Source organism: Fukomys damarensis, unplaced genomic scaffold (genome assembly GCF_012274545.1).
Source record: "Fukomys damarensis isolate Sample0158 unplaced genomic scaffold, DMR_v1.0_HiC HiC_scaffold_30, whole genome shotgun sequence".
NCBI classification, from domain to species: domain Eukaryota; kingdom Metazoa; phylum Chordata; class Mammalia; order Rodentia; family Bathyergidae; genus Fukomys; species Fukomys damarensis.
Window position 1 is genome coordinate 55333922 of NW_022900942.1, and position 23621 is coordinate 55357542.

The following is a 23621-nucleotide window of genomic DNA, read 5'->3' on the forward strand; positions in this document are numbered from 1 at the left end:
ATCCAAATATATTAAGAATCCACATTAACAGAAAGCTCACTGAGCAGTTTCGGAATGTTCAATGCAGAGAGCGCCTGAAATGAGAGAGTATGAGGATGCCTGGACTAGAGAACAGTGACTTTGGTGAAGGAGAGGGTGAGAAGTGAGGGAATCTGCTGGGGAGAAAGGGAAGGATATATTTTCTCTCACAGAACGTAGAATGAGAAAAGTGTTGGACAAATACCAAAAATATTTTTAGCTTGGCAAATATCAAAAAAGGTTTCTTTTCACTGTGATGCAGCAGTGCGTCAAAGGTACAAGGGATGTACGGCCTTGGTACAGTGTGTGGAGCAGATCTGGAGGACAGGAGGGTCACTGGCCAGAGTCGTGCAGAGGGAAGACTGCATAGTGTTGGGGACACTTGGGTATGGTGAGAACAGCAGTCCTTCCTTATCCACAGAAGATGTGGATTCCTAGAGCCACAGATAGTAATGAACCCTCCCTCCGTATAATGTTTTTCCTATTCATGCACACACACCGATGGTCGAGTTTCACATACAGATTAAGGACAATAGATTAACAACAGTAATGGAATAGGGCAGCTATATGCCTATATTTTAGTAAAAGTTAAAGTTATATTAATATAGTCTCCCCCCACCCGCACTCCTTCTTCCTGTGATGATGTGAGGTGATGTAACGCCCATGTGATGAGATGAATGGAAGTCAATGATGAGGCAGTGGGATGTGGCACGGTGCTGCTATGGACCTGACAACAAATACATCAACAGGGTCCTCTGCTTCATTTTGGACCAAGGCAGCACAGGAGTTCATCTTGCTACTCAGAATGGTGCACAGTGTAAGACTTAGGACTTATTTCTGGAATTTTCCAGTTAGTATTTTCAGACCATGGTGGACTTCAGGTATCTGAAACCACAAACCACAGACAGCATAACCACAGATAAAAGGGAACAACTGTATTCCTGAGCAGGGTAAACCCATGCTTATTACCTGCCAAAGTGGCCAGCAGGCACACTGAGCATAATATAAACCAGCTGGCACTTATTGAATTCCTTTAATTCCTCTATTTCTTAATATTTCAACCAGAAAGAAGCAGAATGTCACGTGAAACACCTGTCTGTCCACTAACAAACATTTGAACAACTTTAGTGTTTTCCCATTAGTAATAGATTGAATATTTAGGCTAATATATTTCTAGATAGCATAAGATACCCTAAAACACTTTTTTAGTGCTTATGTTCTGATTTTATAAATATACAATTTTTAAAGTCTGATTGTGTTGTTGATTTAGAAATCTATCTAAGATTGGACAGCTAACAAGCTTGTCATCTGATTTTAGCTTCACAGAGCAATAACAGTTTTCCCAGGGAAAACAGTGCAATGGATTTATTTCCACCTTTGGTTCTAAAAAGCTGCCCAGTAGCCGGTTCCCTAGGTGTATTGCACAGTGAGTAATGAATACAGCAGAATAATTAAAGCTTAGCTACCTTAACAAATGCAGTGGTTAAAGCTACATCAGAACCAGGCTGTGGGTTGGCTCATGTTCTCTACTGCATGGTTCTGACAGATAACTGACATTAGAACTCTGGCCTCCCCAGCTCTAAAAGCATTTTTTTTTTCCATCGGGGCGGAAGGACCCAGGTTTGTACCGTGCTCTGGGAGCCACGTCCCCACACTGGACCGCTGTCCTGACTGTGATCGCAGCTGAGGCTGCTGTGCTAAGGCACCGCAGAGTCACGACACCAGCAATCCTTTTCCACCCTACTAATATCTGTGAGCCAGTAGCCACTGGAGCAGAAGTTTCTGTCCTCAGAATGGCAGAGCCAGAAGGGTAATAGGAGGGTTACATGCTAACTCTGTGAGGTTTGCGATGCAATATGATATCAGAGAGTATGATGTCAATCCTAGCAATGCAGCAGGATTCCTGTATATGTTCTACAGAAACACCTCATTTTAAAAAATAGAATAAAGGGCTGTCAGCACTTCCATAATAGAACCTATGCTTAGACAGTGCAAGGATATGAGTTAAATCCCTAGGACCAATAACTAAATAAGTGAATTTTAAAAATTAAAAATCAATACAAATAATAATAAATAAAAGTTATATTGCTTTTAAAAGTTTGTAAAGTGACTTTAAGATGGTTATAAAAAAATTCCAGACAGAAAACTATTTCAACAAAACTATAAAAATATATGCTGTACTATAAAACCATTTAGATCTTGTTATAATGCTGCCTTGTACTAACAATTCTGAGATGAGATATCAATGTTGTGTTTATTAGAAGACTTTACCAAATGACCTGGTTAGTCAGTTTCCCTACAAATTATTATTCTATTTTCAAAAAATCGCAGCACAGTGCTCACTTCAGCAGCAAATACACCAAAATTGGAAAAGATCAAGTCACAAAGTTCCCTTTGTGTGCCTCTTCAATAATGGCCAATTTCCTGGTTGAGATTTAAGTTAATGGAGAAGTTTATCAAACTGAGTTTGTTTATTTTATTTGTTTTGGGGGCAGGGGTACTGGGGATCGAACTCAGGACCTTTCACTTGCCAGGCAGGTGTGGCACCACTGAGCTACATCCCCAGCCCCAAACTGAGTTCTTGATATTACTGTAGAATATATTTTCTGTCTGCTTTTCCACTATTGCTGGTTTTCAAGCACATCAATTTTTTGCAGCAAAGTAGTTCTCTGCTCTTCTCATAAGTGTGTTGAAAGATGTCTGAAGCCACTTTGTAAACACTCATTTATTCAGCTAAGCAAAACCTATTGACCGCCTCCTAACCAAGGCTATGTAAACAACTAACACACAGTTTCTGCCCTAAGCAATCTATTGAGCTAGAGATTGTTATGGTCTATTTGTGGATGTCCTTCCAAAGCCTCACACACTCATAGACAGGGCTTTGGGGAGGTGAGTGAATCATGGGGGTGTGATACTTATTTGTGGGATGAGTCCACTGATAAGTCTATAGCTAAACGCGAGGCTGGGAGGTGAAGCCTGGTGGGGGGGTCACTGGGGTGTGGCCTAGAAGGGTCCAGCTCTCTCCCTCCTCCCTGCTCTGCTGTGCGAAGTTCCATTCTGTCCCGCCCCCCTGCCGTGCTGCTCTACCTTAGAGCCAGCCAACTATAGGATGGAACCGCTACAAACTGTGAGCTAAATAAACCTCTAAACCTCTCCTCCTTTAAATTATGGGTGTCAGTTATTCAGTCCCAATGACAAGAAAGTAGCTGAGACAGAGGCAGATAAGTAAATGGTTCTGTAACGTGTAATATAAGTAACGCAACCCTATTTGGAAACACCGTGCACAATTCCTACTGTGTTGTCAATTGCTGAGGTTGAAAACCTTTCATTTTGTACCTCTTATAAAAGCAACACACGTCTTTCTTAAAAAGGAAGACTATGAAGCGAATTTTATATTTACGAGATTCAAATTTAGGAAAGTATTCTAGAAGAACTCTGTGGTACAGAAAGGGGAAAGAATGGGGGAACAGCATTTAAGATTAGAGACAGTATCTAGATTAGAGAAGGTTTTAGAGTGAAAGTGAATCAAACTGAATTTTAAAGTACGAAGGATGCGGTATATAGGCAGGAACAGGAAGAAAACATTCCAGAATCCGACACTCATCAGTAAAGCCTCTGTTACGCACTAAATTGTGCACCCCCAACTCAAATGTGAAGAAGTCTTTAGAGCAGAGACACCGGAAATGTGGGCACAGAGAGAAAAGGCCCCCTGAGGGAAGGGAAGGCACTGCCTGCAGGCTAAGGAGATGGGCCTCGGGCAGACAGAAGAAACCAGCATCTCACCCAGATCTTGAACTTCTAACCTTCAAACTGAGAAAACGTAGTCCCGATGTTTAAGCCCCGGACAGTGTGGTGCTTTGTTATGGAGTTGTAGGGGACTAACAGTGCCCTCCAGAGCAGATGCCCTGCAGCCGACCACACTGGCCCTTTCAGGTTGAACTCGGCCAGGAAAACAAGAGGAACATTTGAAGGCTTTGAAGGGAGCCAGTCGTAGGTGTCGTAGGATGGGTGGAGAGCCTGTTCCTGCAGCAGCAAAGGGCCAGGGTGAGAAGCAGGCCCCTCCCTGGACAGGAGACCCTCTGGGAGGCTGATGATGAAAACATCACTGGCTGAGGATCTGACCGGAGAAGGTGGCGATGGGTGAAAAGAGCAGGTGGACGCCAGGAGTAACGCTGCGGTTAGAGTGCTGAGACTGCACGATCGGCTGGAGTGTGGGCTGTGAGGAGAATTCAAGGAGGACCCCCGGTTTCTGGCTTGGGTCACCAGGTGGGTGCCGTTGGCAGTGGATAAGGAGGGGGAGCTCTGCAACGCTGAATTGGATCTCTACACTTCAGAGGCCGCGTTGGCAGGTGGAAGGGGGAGCAGCTGAGGACGCTCCTTGGGTGCCCTCTGTTTCGCTGCAGCGTAGGCAGAAGCAAGTGGCACATGATGAGGTAGGATAAGGAGATAAGCAGGAAGACACCAAACTAGAAGGTGCAAAGGGACTTCTGCTACTTTCCAGCTGCCTGTATCAAGCCTCCCTCTGAATTATGCCCCAGGGTCCTTTGAAAGACTTCATGAGAAAGTGATTCCGCTTTGCCAGATTTAGCATTGCGACCTCAGAGGATGCCCTTTCTCTCTGCCTCAGTCTCCTTATCCGTAAACAGGGCTGACAATAGCAGCACCTTCAAAGAGTCCTGAAAGAGGATGAAATACAGTCGTACAAGAGTTACATCCGTTCCTGGTGCCTCTCACGCTCCCAGCTTACTGCCGGAGGAGACTCTTCCTGGTGACAGTCTCCTCTACGCCAGGCATCCTTCTCCCACGCCAGTATCAGGTACTCACTGCTGGGAGTTTACACCTCGAGGCGGTGAAGGCAGAAGAGACTCTGAACCAGAGAAAGGATGACAAGAATCAGTGTCATTTTAAATAAAAATGTACAAGACCTTTTTAAGTCAAAGATTTTTGCAGTACTATTTCTGCCTTAAATTCTGAAATGTAGACTTGAAATAATCTATACCCATTTGAAATTCGTAAATTTTGTCATTCGTGTTAATACTTGCTTTCACCCTGATTCTTATTTCAAAGCACTATACATACATTAACAGCTTTTAAATCGTTACCTGAGCTAGGAAAGATTCAACATTCCATTGGGCACAGGTACATTTCTCTTTTTGGGAGGGATACCAGGAATCAAACTGAGGACCTTTCACTTGCCAGGCAGGCAGTGGCACCACTGAGCTAAATCCTCAGCCCTATATTTCTTAACTTATGATCCAATTCCCTTTTTATCATGAGAGTCATTTTCATTACTTACTTTTATTAATTCTGTCTGCAAATTACTCCTGATATTTCAGCCTTATTGGAGCCTCATTTACTTGTTTATTTATTTTTTCTTATTCTACACTACTTCTTAATCTTTAAATGTGTTTTGGATCTGTAATGGTTGCTTGAGATAACAGCTATTAATTACAAACCCAATTATTTCCAAGATTTCTAAAACAGCATTCCAGGATCTCACTGCCATTTCTAGACTAATGACAGGGCTGGAAAAGTGCACAAGGGTCTGTAGCACACTGGGAACAAGTCTCCGAGCAGAACCAGAGTAATGGGGACACATACAGCAGCCAGTCCAAAGCCGGGATGAGCTGAGGAGGACACCAAAGATTTCTTACCCATTTGCACAAACACAGATAATTATCTGTCCCATTTCACAGATGAAGAAAACAGGACTCAGAAAGGTCAAGGGGGTCAAAGACCAATAATAATTCAGTGGTGGAGTCAAGACAACCAGCTCTTACCTTTCTGCTTCCGCTTTACAATCATACATATCATCACCAGAATCATCGCTGTCCCTGTATCATCTTCATCATGACTGCAATCTGACATGTACACCACGCAACTTCAGTTTATATCAAAGAAGACAAAGCAGACGTGACGAACACACCAGCAAAGGACACAAATACATTACCTGCTGTGTGTCACATAGGCCCCTCCTCCCCAAAGATTACTGTGGGTTTTTACAGTGACTGAAGCCGATCAAGTTTGCCGTGGGCAGGTTTTATGGAGGAGGAAGATGTCGAGGACCATTTAAAGCAGAATCAGGGAATCACACATCAGTGAGAGAAAGCAGATGGGCTGGGAATAGAGAGGATCACAGAGGTGGAAGGTCCCCATGGCAGGAACATGGGCCAGAGTTGTCACAAGAAACAACAATGCTCAGGTAAGAGGAAAGCACTGAAGGTGAGGGCTGACACCTCCCAGACCCTGCCAAGTTCTTCAGATGTGCCCTCTGATCGTGTGAGTGTGCAAAGGGAAATACAGAGGTCACATTACTTGTGATCATTGAGAGGGAAGCAAGAGAAAGTCAAATCTGAATTATCAGACAGGTCAGGTGAGGACACTCCTATAAAACTTGCCAGCTGCTGGCCAGTCAGACTGGGGAGGGAGGGTTATAGATTATGGCCATTTCTGCTCCTTAGAAAATGTCCTATTTCTGGCATTCTTCTAAAAGCATTTGGGGGAGGAGGAAGAGAAAAAGGAGAGGACCCAGAGTAGGAGCGTAAGGGAGGAAAATGGTAGAATGGATCTGATCAAAATAACTTCTATGCATATGTGGAAATAAAAAATAACAAGCAAAAGTATTTGTAATCACCCAGGCTTTTTTGGCCTTCTCTAGCAGCCACACTCCCTTGTACACAGAATTTCAGATGCCTGCCCTTGCAAATGAAAATATATTTGTTGGTTTCTTAAAATATGAGGATTGTGAGCCTTTCTGTGGTGGCCATGTTTGCTGAAAGCACCAAAATATTGACTTAGCTCTTAATATGTTGAACTTAAATTTGGAACAATTACTACTAGATTATATTTAGATTGTCCATTTTCAAACATTTTCATCCAGCCCAACAGATCCCAAAATTCTTTGTTTCCCAGAAATCTGGTTTTCTACTGTGGATGTCTAAGCTACCTTTAAAACACCCGAACTCCGAACTGTCATATTAGCTGGAGAAGAGATAAAGGGAAAGAAAAGTATCCAGTCATCCAACAACATTTCTGCTTCTTTGTACAAGCTGTGGATGAAATACAGTCACTCAATAAAGTCCTTCTGTTTCTCTTTCCCTCCCTCCCTTTCTCTCTCCTGATTCGCCTGGAGTGGGGAACCCTAAACCCTTTGGAGCCCCGCCAGCAACACCAAAAGAATCTCTTGACTATTTTCCCAGGGAATTCCTGCCTTAAATGTCAGCAGAGTACAACTCTCCAGCCAAAGCAGTGTCCACCTGGATCAGAATCAAGGCAACTGTGCCTGTTGTACCAAATGGGAAAAGCTAGATCCATCCTTGGGACAAGGGGACAAGGAGAGAAATTGGTTTTTGAAAAGTTCAACGTCCATGAGAAAGGTTTTCTCAAGTTCAACTCAGCAAGAGACAGGAGGCTAAATCCAACATTCCTTGCTGTTGTCTCGTTGCTGTTCCTATTGTACTGCTTTGGTGGTGAACGTATCTGAATTATAACCATAAGGTAATGCCTCTTTGAAAAGGGAGCAAAGCCTCATTAAGCCCTTTGTTGTGGTGGTTTGGGCTGCTGCTGCTGCTGCTCTGTTTGTTTGCTTGTTTTTAAATGAACATACTGATATATAAGTGCTCTGGGGGGAATTCATGATGCTAAGACTCATGAAAGGCAAAATAAGATTTATGAGTTGGAGTGACTCTGCCCCACCAGCCCGGAGACACTTCCCGTCTAGTACTGAGGCTTTACTGGCATTTTTAGAGCCTTTGTTTCTGTCTTCAATTTCTGAACACATGAAGAAATATTAAAAGCTCTGAGGGCAGGGGTGGGAGGTGTCCGAAAATCTCAAAGATATACATCAGCACCAAAAGACAACAGGATGATGGAGTAGATTAAAAATTCAGAAGCAAAATGTGTCGATCAGCTCGTTTTTGCCAAGGACTCTTGTCATTTTCAGTTAACCTGCTCTCAGCTTCCTTGTGTGTTAAAGTCCAGTAGCCCTCACAAGGCTCATTCACTAAACATTCACAAGGTTGTCTGTCATGAATAACTGCAACTCAACATGTCACTGTCCTAGCCCCCAAGAGCATAGCACAATGTAATAAGAAAATTGAGATTTAATTAATAAATTTCTTTCCACTTTAACATGCATCAGGCCCTCTGTTGCGGTTTGGATATGTTAAGTCCCCCTGAAGTACCCCCGTGTTGAAGGTTTGGCTGCTGATAGGTTTAGGGGGACTTACTGGGTCGTGAGATTGCTGACTTCACAGTGGATTCATCCAGTGATGAGATCACAATTTTCCTGGTGCTACTGGGAGTTGATGGGAACAAGAGATGGGACTTAGTTGAAGGACTGGATCATGGGAACACAGCTCTGGGGGCCCTATCAGATGCCTGTTCTCTTCGTCTCTCTTCTTCAAGGCTGCCATAAGATGAGCAGCTTTCCTCTGCCATAATCTTTCTGTCCAACCTCAAGCCCACAGAAGTGTAACCAGCCAACAAAGACAGAAACTTCTGAAGCCATGAGCTTTTTCCTCCATGGAGTTGTTTTTCACTGGTATTTTGTCCCAGCAACAGGAAGCTAAGGCACCCTCTTAAACTCATCAGAGGGGAAAAGTACATTGAACCTTACTCTCATTTGGGTCTGAGCCTGGTTACAGAAAGTTCAGCTCCTAAGCCATTACTAATATTCCCCAGGGCTCCCCCCACCTGTGCTGCCCCCACCACCAGCCACCACAAGCATGTTGCAGCCACTGTTTCATCATCACACTCTGTATACATCACCACAGCCAACCCTCTGGGCAATTTCTGTCCCTAGAGAGGAGAAAAGCCAGCCAGGCGAGTCACTGGCTATTGTATGGGGCTGGTGGTATTGTGGGAAGATCAGCAACACCGTCTCAAGTATAAAAGGATAATCAGCAATACTTACTAAGAAAAACTATCTCCCGGTAGATAAAGAGTTAATCCCGCCCCCTCGATGTAAAACCCTTCTGCTGAGAGTACTAATAAGTGTGTGAGTTGGTGCGATGAGGGTGGCCCTGCCCTTGACGGGAACAATGATTGCTTAGAAATAAGACTGTCAACACATCAGCTGGGGAGAGAGAGAGAAACACGGAGGCAGAGAAAGGGGCTGAGAAACTGTGGTAGCTAAGTTGTGCTGGCACTTTGTGAGGTGGCAACTGGAGCTGCCATGCAGAGAATGCTAATGAATCCAGGGCGACACCAAAGAGAGGACCTGACAATATCCCCCACCAGCCAGCAGCCCGAGGAGGAGCCTGGTCTCTGTGGGTTCCTGCTGACTTGGCTCTAAAGAAGTCCCGGAACACTAGAGTACAGTTGCTTGGCTTTGCACAGCTCCCAAGCACTTCAGACCCCGTTCTCTTAGGGTCAAAGCAATTGTGTGGACTGCATCTCCCTAGCACAACAAAGTTTTCAAAATTACAAAAATGATGTTGCATAAAGAAGAAAACTTGATCTTAAATCCAAATAGTCAACAGCTTTAAGAATCGGTATGACACGTTTTAAGTGTTCTCTGTGGGTTCACGCGGGTCTCCCCTTCTCCCCATCAGCCTTCATTGTGACCATCGGAGGACATGTTTTAAAAGAGCTGAACCGCTGATGTGTAAAGTCAGTGTGCAGCTGTATTCCTAAGAATGTAAATCTGGTCGGTACCTGACAGCGCTCAAAGCAGTAATCAAGCGCCTCTCTGAGGCTCACACTCCCAGTTCTAATTCCTTGTCCTAAAGAGATCTTGATACCTTCTCTGAAGTACATAGATGAGGCCACGGAACATTTAAAAGGATAGTCAGCCTTCTCTTCTCTGCTGTATTTCTTTCTTACCATAGTTTATTTGGGGGGAAAAAAATGTAAAGTCCCATCTGAAATGAGGTGGAACGTGGACAGATAGGTGGGATGGGTTTTTATCACAGCTATCATTGTTTACCTGAGTGGTTGGTTCACGGATACTCATTATATCGATTGAAAGCCATTAATTAACTAAGATAGCCATACATACACCATAGTGACAGACGATCATAAAGCAGGTATTATGATCAATCCAATTCTGTACACTAAAGGATTCTTTAAAGGAAAAACAGTAATAGTGAAATGCTGATCCAGAGAACTAATTCTTAGGACCCCAGCCCCAAAGTTTGCTCTACTCCTTAGGCAGGATTATCTTCATGAGTGCTCAACCCATGCCACTGCACAGGGACCAAATTTAGGAGGGCCCCGACTATTGGCTGATGCCGTAAAATCATCTGTGATGTTTGAGCAGAGTCCTGCACTCGCTTTTCACTGAGACCAGCAAAATTATATAGTGGTCTTGTCCCTGGATTTCCAGATATTAAATTTACCTATGGATCCCAATAATTTTGTCCTCTTCTAATCTCTATGTTTTAAAAAATTGCTGCATCTTACCTAAAAAATTATTAACAATATGGCATTCAGATGAGCACCCTGGAGCAGTTTCATTTCCTTTATTTCCTGGTTTTCCTTACTTTTTATTGTGCAGATTAGTACTGCCTGTCCTACAAGTGGAGCTGCAGTTATATATCATGCTTATGTTGCTTCTTCTGTAACCAAAAACTTCAAATAGCACTCATTGGCTATTTACCACTCAAAATGAGTGTGCTGATGTCTAGTTCACAATTCATCTCACTTGCAAATCTGTTTTCTGACAGTTGTCCAATTCCAGCTACAACATAAAGAAAAAAAAGACAATTTCTCAGCAATTCTTGGTGGAGGAAGAATTCAAATAAAAATTGGGAGAAATCCTCTGCCACAAAGATGATCAGCTAAAGAAAGATGATGTAAATTAATCCCTGCATTCCTGAAATGCCCTGTGTCTATAGTGGTCAGGTACAGAGAAATTATTTCAAGTTCAAATATAACTTAGCCATTGCCACATGGGGCAGAATCTTTCCACCCCTGCACTCCAAAAACCCAATCAGAAGAGGGATCGTAATCTGACTCCCAGCACACTGGGAGCCCGGGGGCAGGCAAAGAGCACTGCACTCTGGCCAGGGAAGGCATGAGTGATAGACCCGCAGCGAGGAGGTGGGGGTAAGTCCTTCTTTCCTTAAGGGAACAATGCACAGGGCCAAAGGATGAGATTCTTTTATTACAGATCTCTGTGCCTTCTCGGACTGAATGGGGAAGGCAGCTACAGGACAGGTGGGCGGTTCTTTTTACTTCAGATACCGAGCACATTCAGGAGAGAGGCATAAAGAAGTAGGGGGAAAGGTTTGCTTTTTAGCAAAATCCTCCAGTTGAAGATCTGTGGAAGTGTAGGGAAATGGCTGTATGGAGTTAATGTCTACCTGTACTAGTTTCCATCCATAAAATTACTCACCCAGAGTCTCAGCTGTCGGGGAGAAGGCAAGGCTGGGTGTTTGGCTAGCAAGTAATGTGTCCAGTTCACGACAGCCCGGCCACATCAACAAATCCCCTTTGTTACGGGGCAAAAGCAGCAGAACAAATTGTGTCAATAATTTCCAGTGAGGGCGAGTGAACACATGAGGGGACACTGATGACAGTAACAGGGGCCTGGAGCGACGCTGAGCTGAGCCCTCCCAAGGCCAAAGGTACGTCCATGTCAGCAATCTTGGGGTTCACAACTGAGGCTGCTTGCTCTGCCCTATAAGACCAAATTGGGTGGATTTTTTTTTTAAAGGCCAAAACCACTCCTGAGAAGTTTATCTGTGTTTTGTTTGTTGTGCTGTTCTGCCGTTGATTTCTCTGCCTGATGCAAATGTGAAGCGGAAAGAGCAAGTGCTTTTTTAAAAAAATTAGTTGTCTGGGGAGATAGACAGGTGTGAGGATGGGCACCGAGAGCTCCAGGGACTCCAGAGGTGGAGGAGGACAGAGGGGTGTCCGGGGAGGCTGGCCTTTTTCGGGACCGCCTCCCCAGGGCCGCTGAAAAGCGAGGGTTTCCTGCCCAGCCAGCCTCCTTCAGTTCCTGCTTTGTCTTCTTCCTTCTCCCCTAACTGGGGGCCACAGCCAACAGCACCTGTCACAGCGCCTTGCCCCTTTGCCACTCGGCTACAGCCCTGGGCTGCTGGTGAGTTCACAGGTGACTCTCGTAACTGCTTTGTCAGTTTGTGGGTGCTCTGAGTTTCTTCCCCCAGGACATTTGTCATAGCTGTCCAAGGGTGCCCTCGGTGCCCCATTTTGAGGGCTGTTTTTGTCTCTTGATTGCCTGCCTCTTCCTCCAGTAAGTGTGACAGCCCAGCTGGGGTTCTTCATAATTACATGATGCACTTAGAGCTCCCATGGGCATGGGAGGATGGTTGGGGTGCAGTTGGCTGCCCCTCCTGGAGCCAGTCCTTCCTTTATCCAGCCCAGCTTGGGCAGGAGGAAAAAAAAATCTCTTAAATTCCTTAAAGTACTCAGCTTTTTTTGCCTAAACCTTTACGTAGGCCTCCAGTCAGGTTCCCTGCTAAGTCCTCCCTATACTCCTTTGCTCTCATGGCTAAGCCAGGCAAAGGGCAAGGGCAGACCTCTTAGATAATGGGGCAATTGGGGGATAACTGCCCTCTCGAAGGGGAGTTTGGGGCACCACTTCAGGCAAGAATGAGCAGTTGGCTTTTTTGTTTGGCTTTTTTGTTTTGTTTTGTTACCGGGTCTTGAACTCAGAACCTTCATATCTGGCTACATCCCAGTATCCCAGTCTTTTTCACCTTTGTTTTGAGACTGGGTTTGAAGTTCCCTGAGCTGGGCTTCAACTTCTAATCTTCCTGCAGGCAGATTCTCTGAGTTGTGGGATTACCAGCATGTGCCTCCACACCCAGCAAGCAATGGTCATTAATATCCTCAAATCCCAGTTCTTCTCAGCTCCCAAAATCCAAAGGAACTAAGAAGAAAGACCAGAAGTCCCTTCCCTCCCAGTGATGCCTCCCCAAATCCCAAACACACACACACATACACACACACACACACACACACACACGATCTCCGAGAGGAGGCACTGTCCTCCAGAGCCAAGACCCCACAAAAGAAAGTCACAGAAGCCTGGAGAACAACCGTTCCTCTCGGATAGGCTCCCTGCCACATCCGTCTCTGACCCGCAAGCAGAAGGCTACCTCTGCCCCGCTTGCTACCCCACCCTCCAAGAACCCTTGGGGTGAGCTGAGGGGTAGATTCAGAGGTTTAGAGGGGCTCATAGAATAGCAGCTGTCCTTTCTCCTCCAGCCTTTCAAAAGCATCCCTTACCCTCTGCTCCCCTCTGCAACTCCGGGGCCCCTCTGTCCATCTGGCAGCTTCCCTGAAACAGGCCCGGCCCGGAACGGCCCCGCCCCGCCCTCCCAGGGGCACCGCAGGCTCCCCTGGGGCCCTGCTGGTCACATCCCCGGTGCTGAGCGCTCAGGTCTGTGCCTTGTGCGTTTTCCTAGGCGCGCCCAGCTCCCTGGCTCCTCCTGCTGGCGATGCACTCCCTCCTGCGCAGGGGAGAGAGAGGCAGTGCGTCCCAACTGGGCTTCTGTGGTGCCCACCACTGATGCCGGATGCCAGGAATGGAACTCCTTCCCCTCCGTGAAATTACCTTCTGATAAGACAGTGCAGGCTTCCTAGCAACCCCCTCTAAATCCACACTCTCTGCTGGTGGGAGGCAAATCCATTGTGAAGCGAGCCTTTCTGAAGGGGCAAAGTACAGAACTGAGAAACACCTGCCTGCTTTACTGCTTTATCTTCAAAATGGAAATGGCCTATGAAAAGCACAAACTTTAAAAACTTGCTCTAAGGGAATTAACAACCAGGTAAATATGATTGAGACACTATCCCTTTTCAAGGGATAGTTGGGGTCATTGTCCAATGAAACTGGATGATCTTTGTATATTAAATCAAAGGAGACTAAAATACAGCCTCTTGGCTACTAATTAATGTTTTACAGAACTTCTTCCTTGGTTTGCAAAGGCAACTCCTTCCCCACAGTCCCAGAAAAACTGAAGGGTTGGGCCTCTACCCCTAGGGTCATAAACCCTTGCAAGGAGAGGCTGTTTCAGTGGTGTCTGATGCAAATCCGCTTTTCTTTTCAGCAAGTGTGGACCCTTGTGCACCAGAGAGAACATCATGGTGGCTTTCAAAGGCGTCTGGACTCAAGCATTCTGGAAGGCAGTCACTGCAGAATTTCTGGCCATGCTTATCTTTGTCCTGCTCAGCCTGGGGTCCACCATCAACTGGGGCGGAACAGAAAAGCCCTTGCCCGTTGACATGCTTCTCATCTCTCTGTGCTTTGGACTCAGCATTGCCACCATGGTGCAGTGCTTCGGCCACATCAGTGGAGGTCACATCAACCCAGCCGTGACCGTGGCCATGGTGTGCACCCGGAAGATCAGCATCGCCAAGTCTGTCTTCTACATCACAGCCCAGTGCCTGGGGGCCATCGTAGGAGCTGGGATTCTCTACCTGGTCACACCTCCCAGTGTGGCGGGGGGCCTGGGAGTCACCACGGTAGTCTCTGACACCCTCCTGTTCAGACCAGGACTCGCTCCAGGATGCCTGCACACTTGGCTAAAGGAGATCCCGGTGGCCTCGAGAGAGTCCTAACATTGCTGCTTAATTCCCAGGGATTTTTTTTATGTTTCTTGATGAAATAGAAACTGATTCTAGCAATATCAAAAATATTTATAGGAAATCATTGTTTTCTCATGGGAAACTTGAAAAATATCTAAGTGTATGTGGTACCAAAATAGTGTTGGTTTTTTCCTCTCTTTCCCATTCACCATAAACCACTGTTTTATAATTATTTGCTCATGAACAGAAACAGTGGTGTTTCTTTTCATATTCACCAAATTTTAAATGATCTGCATAAAGGGTCACACTCAAAAAACAAATTGATATTGGATCCTGGTTCTTTGTTGATTAGAAATATCATTACCTGAGTTCCAGAGTTGATTTACACACACACACACACCACAGTTTAAATTTTAACTTACATACACATTGATTTAAACCTAATTAATGAATTTAATCATTTCCTAATAAAATTATAACTCAAGCAAGTTTGATAAATACAGTAGTGGAGCATTTCGCTTCCTTTCTAGAAAATGAAATTCAGCATGAAGTCCTGTTTGATCATTGTAAAAGTGATTATCTGCAAAGGCCCAAAATGAGTATAAATGTATTTCCTTCTTTTGTGGAGCTGGAGGTTTCAACTAAGGGTGGTGTAGAAGATTCAAAGAAACCATTACTTATATGCAGGTAAAATATGCTTTCCATAATAAGAGCTTGTCACAGACACGTGATTCAGATGGAGTATTTTTCCCTGTACAGGTTCATGGAAATCTTACTGCTGGTCATGGTCTCCTGGTGGAGCTGATAATCACATTTCAGTTGGTGTTTACTATTTTTGCCAGCTGTGATTCCAAGAGAACCGATGTCACTGGCTCAATAGCTTTAGCAATTGGATTTTCGGTTGCAATTGGACATTTATTTGCAGTAAGTTTCCAAGTCCATTTAAATAATTGATCCATCTCATTTACCCTCACCCTAGAGCTGGCCTGAACAGGCTGCATTTTAGAGCTGTAGCTCTTTAGTGCCCAGATGTGTCCGTTCATTTTAGTTGGTCATTTTACTAACTACGTGATGTGCTTGATGCTATGGCCCCTAGCATCTTGAGGCTCCTCTAACTGATGTGACAAATGATGGCAAATGGCAATAGATGACATGTGTTGGAAGCTCTCTTTCAGCAATATCTTATGTTTTCTTCTTTTTTTTCTGTAGATTAATTACACAGGCGCCAGCATGAATCCTGCCAGATCCTTTGGACCTGCAGTTATCATGGGAAACTGGGAAAACCACTGGGTAACCACCGTGTTGATAATTCCTTTTGTCTTATAGTTGAAGACAGTTATTCATGAGGGTTTTTTTTCCATTATATTTTGTTCACTGGTTTCTGCTGCATTCCCCCAACCTTGCCTCATCTTTTATGACATCTTTCATAAAGACTAGGGAACGTCTACCTCAGATCTGCTGCAAAACTTCTCATCTTGTATCTGTTCTGGGCCTCCAAAAGTAGTTTTTGCTGTCATTGTTTTCTTAAGCACTGCTCTGGGCTCATATCTGACAGAGCACAGTGGAGTACTTGATCCGTGAAGGTTGCCTCTGCAGAACTCATGACAGTCAGGATGATGTCGTGAATGCGGTGTTTAGATAATTGAAAGAAAAGCCTTCCCAACAATAACAAAAAGTAAGGTTGGTTTTTTTTTAAAGGTAAAGAATAAAGAAAGACTTAAAAGCATAGACTGTTACAAAAATATTTTTTGTTACAAAAGCATAATCCAATTAATAGTATGTGATTTGGAAGCATTTGAACTGCAGATGGTACAGAATAAATGGTTCAAATGTTTATGTTGTCATCACCATAACTGTGCTGCAAAAATGAACGACTAAGAGAAAAGGCACACTTTTCAGGGTCGCAAATGTGGTGGCAATGCTTGCGTGCAATGGTGATATCCACTTTTACTCATCACAAATCAATCATATTTCCATTGCTTCTTACAGCAAAAAAACTAAATTCTTCCACGGAGTCATGAAGCGGTTGTGAAAGCCATTCGCACACTAACCTACAACAACCAATAAAAATTTAAGCCAGCTTCAAGCAACCCTTTTATGTTGGAAAGTTACTGTATGGCTTTTTTAAATTTATAAGTAGAGCAGGGTGTATCATCTATGTTTTGAGCTTATGCAAATGATAGGTATTGACCAAATCCCACCCACTCAATTTATGTTTCAAAAGATCTGCCACATTCACAGAAACGGAAATTTTTCATGGGCGGCCTATGTATATGGCATCAGCTTATTAAATTCAATTTCACAGCTAATAACTTGTAATGTGATTTATGAGGACTTGGAAATGTGGTCAAAGTATAAACTGAAAAACTTGTAGGAAAATTCTTGGCTTGTTGATGACAGCAAAGATTTCCCCCATTATTTTCTAAAAGTTTAATCTTCCTTGAAATAAATGCTCATTGTGTAGCAATAGTTGTACTGTACTGAAAATTAAAGCATGCTGGCAGATATAGAGACATACTAGAAATGTCATCAAAAGATTAACTGTGGTTTTTGTGTAGTATAGTGATATTATTTTAGTTTTCTTTATATTTCTATGTAATTTCTGTATTTTTAGCAATAAAAATTTCTTATTTTTATAAATTTTTGAAGTTACCTTAAAATATGCATGACATTGTTCTGGAATAGCAATTTAGCACAGAGAATGTTTATTTTTGAAAATATGCACCTATCTGTCTCCATGGGGCTACTGAAGGCTAGTAATTATTTAACAATCTCTCTTTTCCCTCCTGGGATTTAGAGCCCATGGAATAGTACCAATTTAATGAGATCTTTCCAAAAGAGCAGAAAGCATACATTTAGAGGCAGGCTCTCATTTCTCCATGGAAAGAGCATAGGAAAGATAAACCCACCTATGGCTTCATTCATGTTGAAGATAAAATGCTTGGTTCTTTCAGCCACTCTACTGACAGTTTCCTGATTAAATGTGTATTCAACTTCGGCTTAAAATTTAAGTTTTCTTTAAATTTTACAATAAGTATGTTTAGTGTGATTTGTTTCCAGAGAGTGTTTTAAGCAAGAACATTCACCACAGTTGTTATTTCCAATGAGAGAAGTATAGTGTAGTGGGAGACAGTATAACAACTCAAAAGAGAGAATTGAAGACAGATCCGAAACCCTAGCTTGACCCTTTGCTAAGCCTGCAGTCTTAAGTGAGCTTCTTACCCTCTCTCTCAGAGTGTCAGCATTCTCATCCCTAAAATACAGATAATAGTAACATCTGTCTCAAAGGTTGCTGCTAGAATCAACTGAGCTAGAAGAATAGAGCTAGCTCAGTGACCTCAATAAACAGGGTTTCTGTTGCCCAAATCAAGGTGCTGAACAAGCACCTAATACTCCACAGTATTCGTGTGCTCCAAACTAAATGTTGCGATTTAATCAAACTTAAACCTTAGTTTATTCTAGGTGCATAAATGACATGATTAAAACTTTCATTTATTGGAATGCTATGGAATTTCAATCAGTTGAAACTTTATAGATAATAACTAGCCATCATTCATAAGTTCAGTGTACTTTTGTTCACCAGATCACCACTTAGAGGAAAATCCTTTGCAACAAGAAAAATAAACAAAATATGGGTTTTTAAGTAGATTCAAACTACCAAAATTTAAAGAGAAAAAGCAAGAAAATAATACTGATAGCCATCTTAGTCACGTACATCTTTAAATTTTCTAAGGAGCATAGCATGGAGCCTGTCACCATAAATTAGGAACTATTAAGTGCTTTACAAGTATTATTTCATTTCGTCTCCACACTTGGTAAGGTAAGTTTAATTATAATCCCCACATCACAGATCAAGAAACTAAGGTACAAGAAATTGAGTGGCTAATATATTATCACGTGGTACTAATAACAAGAGCACCAAATGTCAAAGTCTACTGTGATCCCACCTATGCAGAAACCCAAAGTAAGGTGTCAATATTGAGTACATAAAAGAAGTCCTCGCCACAAGTTCTTCCTTTTCATTTGAGTTAAAGAACTCTTAATGTTGGCTTAATTTATAGTACCACCAATGAGGCACTGTCTATGTGTTAAGAATTATCAGAAAACTGAAAAAATGAAGGAAGAGAAGCAATCCTCTCCTATCTCCTATTCACATGTGCTTGAATAATTAATAGATCTCTGTGTGGATTTTTCTTGCATGACACCATCATTCTTACTTTAATCCAGCTAAATCCCCTAATCCGGAACTGCTCAGTGAACTAGCACTCACTCTGTCTGCCTCCGTCTTTCCCCCAGGTCTACTGGGTTGGACCAATAATAGGGGCTGTCCTCGCAGGTGCCCTTTATGAGTATGTCTTCTGCCCAGATGTTGAACTCAAACGTCGGTTTAAGGAAGCCTTCAGCAAAGCTGCCCAACAAACGAAAGGAAGTTACATGGAGGTGGAGGACAACAGGAGTCAGGTGGAAACCGAGGACTTGATTCTGAAACCTGGAGTGGTACACGTGATTGACATCGACCGGGGCGAGGAGAGGAAGGGGAAAGACCCGTCTGGAGAGGTATTGTCTTCCGTATGACTAGAAGATAGCACTGAAAGCAGAAGAGATTCCTTGGAACTGTCCTCAGATTTCCTCCCACCCATTAAGGAAACAGATTTGCTCTAAGTTAAACACATGCAGATTTTTCATTTCTCATTATATTACCCAATCCAAACGATAAGTATTTTATTATTTACCAAGGAGGAAAGGAAGAAACCTATTATAAATTTCAAATCTAAAAGAGAAATCTGGTTAAAGTGTCCTCAAAGCAAATATATATGTAGTTATATCTAGCTGCCTCTTGTTAATAACCATTTAAAATGTGTGTCAAGATTTGATGAAGTCATGGGCTGGGGATTTAGCTCAGTGGTTCCACCGCCTGCTTCGCAAACACAGGGTCCCATGTTCGATCACCAGTACCAAAAAGATAAAAAGATTTGATGAAGTCTTGTCTTACAGAACTTAGAGACATACCTATCAGCTTATGCCTCCTCTGTGAGAAAATTGGTGTCATTGATGATATTGTCATTTGAATATTTGTCCATTAAGTGAAGTTTAACAATAACACAATGCAGTGTGTCACAGGGTCATGCACATTGAAAAGAAGAAATACAAAAAGGTCTTTTATAACCAATCCCTTATTTATAAACTACCTCTGCAAAGGAATACGAGCAGTGGTCATCTTTCATCAATTATTTCCATTTTTATTGCAAATACTGAACTTTCAACCCCAATTCCTGTTCATTATACTCCTTCTTCCTCCTCAATATACAAGATAATGTGGATAAAAGCCCAGACAAATTAGAAACAATATTTAGAAATCCTCTATATTTCTAAGTTCCTCCTCTTAAAACTTCTGAATCATTAGGGGCACCTATTGAGATTCAGGACAAGTAGATGGGAAATCTTACAGTGGGTTGGAGAAATGTTACCATCATAGAAAAGCCACAAGAAGAAAAAAGGAAATTGGTATTCTAGCTTCAAATGGCTCTTCTGTTTTCATTGCATATTCTCAGATGCATCACACAGGGTTAACGATCTAAGCTTTTAATCACTTTACCACTATGCTTATTTTTTAAATTTATTGGCAAAACTTGGGAGTTTATGTGCTTGTAACTTTATTTATCTGTATCGAGACATTTGCTGAGACTTATTTTTGACAACAAGAATTTAGCTATGTGGATTGTGACTTACTGTTGATCATTAGGTCCCGCTCACTCTGGAAAGTACAAACTTGTGCCCAGTCCCAACCTCTGCTGCTTTCTCACCTCCTGTGACATTTGTTGATCTTCACCACAAATGTAACTATAGTTGAGCAAGTTAAAATGCGTGACAGGAGACAGGCAAGGCAGGACGTGGCTGAGGAATAAAAGGGAGAGAAGAGCACTTTTTTCAAACCTTTCATTTGTAGAGATACTGTATACCCAATATATCTCTATAGTCCACTCGATTTTAAAGTATTTTGTAAGGTAATTTGTTTTCTCTGCCCTGCTTTGGTCAGTAGACTGTTCTCTGAAAACCCCATTTCTATCCACCTAACTGTGGAGTCTAGACTATATCTTAGACAAAGAGCTGTAAATGTCGACTTTGCTGGACAAAAGCTAGTAGCCAGGAAAACATGACGCCCCACCACTGCGAGGAGTAGCATGTAAATAGCTGATAATCACAGGCTTTCTTCTCCCCCAGCACCGTTCCAAATGTGTGTCACTTTTTAGTGGTAATGGCAGTTGTGTGTCTTTGGCAGCAAGATAATGGACCACTATTAAACCTGATTCTTTCAGGGGCTAGAAAAAGAGTGATGTGCGAGGATCTCGGAGCGATCACACCAGTGTCGCACCTCCGAGTGTCACTGATGTGTTCACATTTTTTACGGCAGGTGCCTAAAGCCTAAAGCCAGGCCCCTACCTCAGAGGCCCAACTGTAGCACCACTGCGGAAGTGATGTGGGTCACTTTCTGATTTGTGGCACCTGTAGAAATGAGGGGACAACTGTGCAAGAGTGCTTTGCGCCCCCCTTTATTTCAAAGATTTGCACATACACCACTAAAAGCTTGAGATCCAGGGATGGTTCCGTTGAAAAGTAGCATCGACCATCAGCAAACGTGTCAGTTCAAAACTAAATTTAGTTAAAAAGCAAGAGTTCAACACATTTCTGAATATGCTTATAAAGTATAGGCTTATAATCATTTTTTCCTGTGGATTATTCCACATACCCTCACTTTTACACTCATTTCCAATTATAGCATTCAATAAATTAGAGGGTTTTTTTAAGTGAATGGTATTTCTATGATTTGTTTTTCTCAGCACCTAGCAGTGTGTTGGGCACACAGTAGGCATTCCAAGCAAGTTTGTTAGTAAAAATATAGATGTCTCATTTGGGATTTTTGAAAATACAAGTAATTTTCTAATTCTTAGTTTTTTCAATATTTAATAAAAAGTGTGTTTTGAGTATTACTAAAGGGAGGCATTATACATGTGAAAACCATAAAATATGCTTTTGCATTGGACTGTGTTTAGGGGCATGAAGTGAATAGAAGCTTCAGCACTCTTTTTCCCCCGCATATGAGACAACATATTTTGTATTTCACTCAAGGCTCTGCCAGTAAAAAGTAATGAAATTGTACCTTTCTAATGACATCTGTGCAGCAGGGGTCTACTGCCTTGTGGATGACACCAAATTATCCAAGTGTATTAGGAGACTGGGGCTTTTTTCTTTAATCCCTTCTTATTAATAAAGTGCGTAGTGCTGCTCCCAGGAGACAGTGGCTGACAGATACACAGAGAAGAGATCAGAGAGGAAAAACCGGGAAGACATAAATGAATTATACCCAGCTGTGGAACAATGCCAACAGGCTCTTCCCACAGGGAGAGTACACAAATACCCCAAGTTATTTGCGGCCCCGGCTCTGAAAATGTGCTTAGTTTGTCAAAATGATACAGGAGGGAAAGAGCCACTTTTTAAGTTTTTGGAGTTTCATTTAAAAAAAAATCTTAGGACCCAGATCCTGAATGTATGTTTCCATTGTTGAAAATAGCATATTCTTTTTACACTGGAAGAAAGTATTTTCTGGAACCTAGCTGGTTGGCCAAACTCAGGTGCCAGCACTCAGGGTTTGCCATTTGACACTGTTCTAAGTTCCTATGTTTTCCATCATCTAAGCCTTTTCTTACCGAGCTACTGCTCGGTGTTGGCTGGTATCTGAGGAGATCAGAAATGTTTGGAAAATACATATGGCGGAAGAGAGGTATGTGATAGATTAGAGGCCTGGCTCCAAACAGAATATTCTACGAGGCCATAATCCAGGCCACTCTTGTCTAAACTCCATAATGACAGGGAAATTCCAAACTGGAGGAGTAAATTCAGATGCTAAATTTCACTCTGACCAGGCTATTTGTTCCAGCACAGTGACTCTATCCCCACACTTATGAGCATGTGACAGAGAAACTGCCTTTGTGACAACTGAAGATGGCAGTCTGAACTGAATAGACAAACTTATCAAAAAATGTGTAAAAGCCAATATAAATCCTGACCATCAGCCTCATACAAGGCACTCAGAACACTTTATACCTGAAAGTATGTGCCCTCCCTATGGTGGTTCAAGCATGAGAATCATTAAAAAATCAAGGTTACTACCCAGACACTATAATGAACAAAAATCACTGCCTTGACCTCAGATTTTGTGAGTTCACACTTGTGTTTTAATGCTTTACAGATCGCCCCAAAACAACACTAACTTTTGAAACCTATGATTCTGTGAAATAAATGGAAGACACTTAATGCAAAGATCAAAAACTGTGGCCACTCACTTTTACAAATGACTCTCAGTGGCCTACGAAATACATATCAAATAAATTCTACACAGCACAAGAAGTGAACACTGAACTGAAGAGTACTTAGTGTTGTTACTCATTAGTGTTGAAAATCAAAGGGCGAAAAAGCACACCTACTTGTATAGCCCATTAGAATATATTTCCAGCTTCTCATCAGAATTAATTAAATAAACATGCAATTTGTGAAAATACATACACAATTGTTTATCATTTTTATGATCCAAATCATAATGAAATTGTAGTTCATGATAAACCAGGGAGAATAAGCTGAACATATGCTTATATTCACAATTATTTATTAACTGAAATGTTATTCCAACATTAGAGTTAATGTTAAAGAGATCTAAACTATAATGTCTAATATTTGGAATAATCTATTAAAGTATTAGCACTGTGGTTTATTTCCATGAATTGTGTTTCATCTCACACAACTAAGCTTGTGCAAATAAACTTCTGAATGTTTTAAAGGTAAACATTGTGTTTGATTATATTCCAAAAATTCATTTTCAGTTTTTGCAAATTGGACCCTATGAGCTTCCTTTAGAATGAATAAGAGGTTTTGGTATTTTAATATAATCAACACCAAGTGAAATGCTGATGGAATCTATGAAACCAAAATTATTTTGAAAGCCTGCAAAGTACACACTGTGGTAGGCTTATATAGACAGTGAAAATTATGTGTTCCCAGGCTTGTTTCAGAATGTCCACATCCGTGCAAAATGGGCTGCGGGATATGAGCTG

The 23621-nt window shown here is 42.4% G+C and overlaps 1 protein-coding gene across 4 annotated transcripts; it reads left to right on the forward strand.

Moving 5' to 3' along the window:
* The first annotated feature begins 10969 nt into the window (after positions 1-10969).
* On the forward strand, positions 10970-22911 carry Aqp4 (aquaporin 4). Of its 4 annotated transcripts, none has more exons than XM_010643522.2 (5): positions 10970-11067; positions 14037-14451; positions 15274-15438; positions 15724-15804; positions 18811-22911. In XM_010643522.2, the coding sequence occupies exons 1-5, from the start codon at positions 11036-11038 to the stop codon at positions 19087-19089; spliced, it is 972 nt and encodes a 323-aa protein (XP_010641824.1). In that variant the 5' UTR covers positions 10970-11035; the 3' UTR covers positions 19090-22911. The 4 variants fall into 4 exon arrangements, with proteins under 4 accessions (XP_010641824.1, XP_010641835.1, XP_010641832.1 ...); XM_010643533.3 differs by having other exon boundaries at positions 18881-19073; XM_010643530.2 differs by lacking the exon at positions 10970-11067 and adding an exon at positions 11374-11588.
* The last annotated feature ends 710 nt before the right edge of the window (positions 22912-23621 follow it).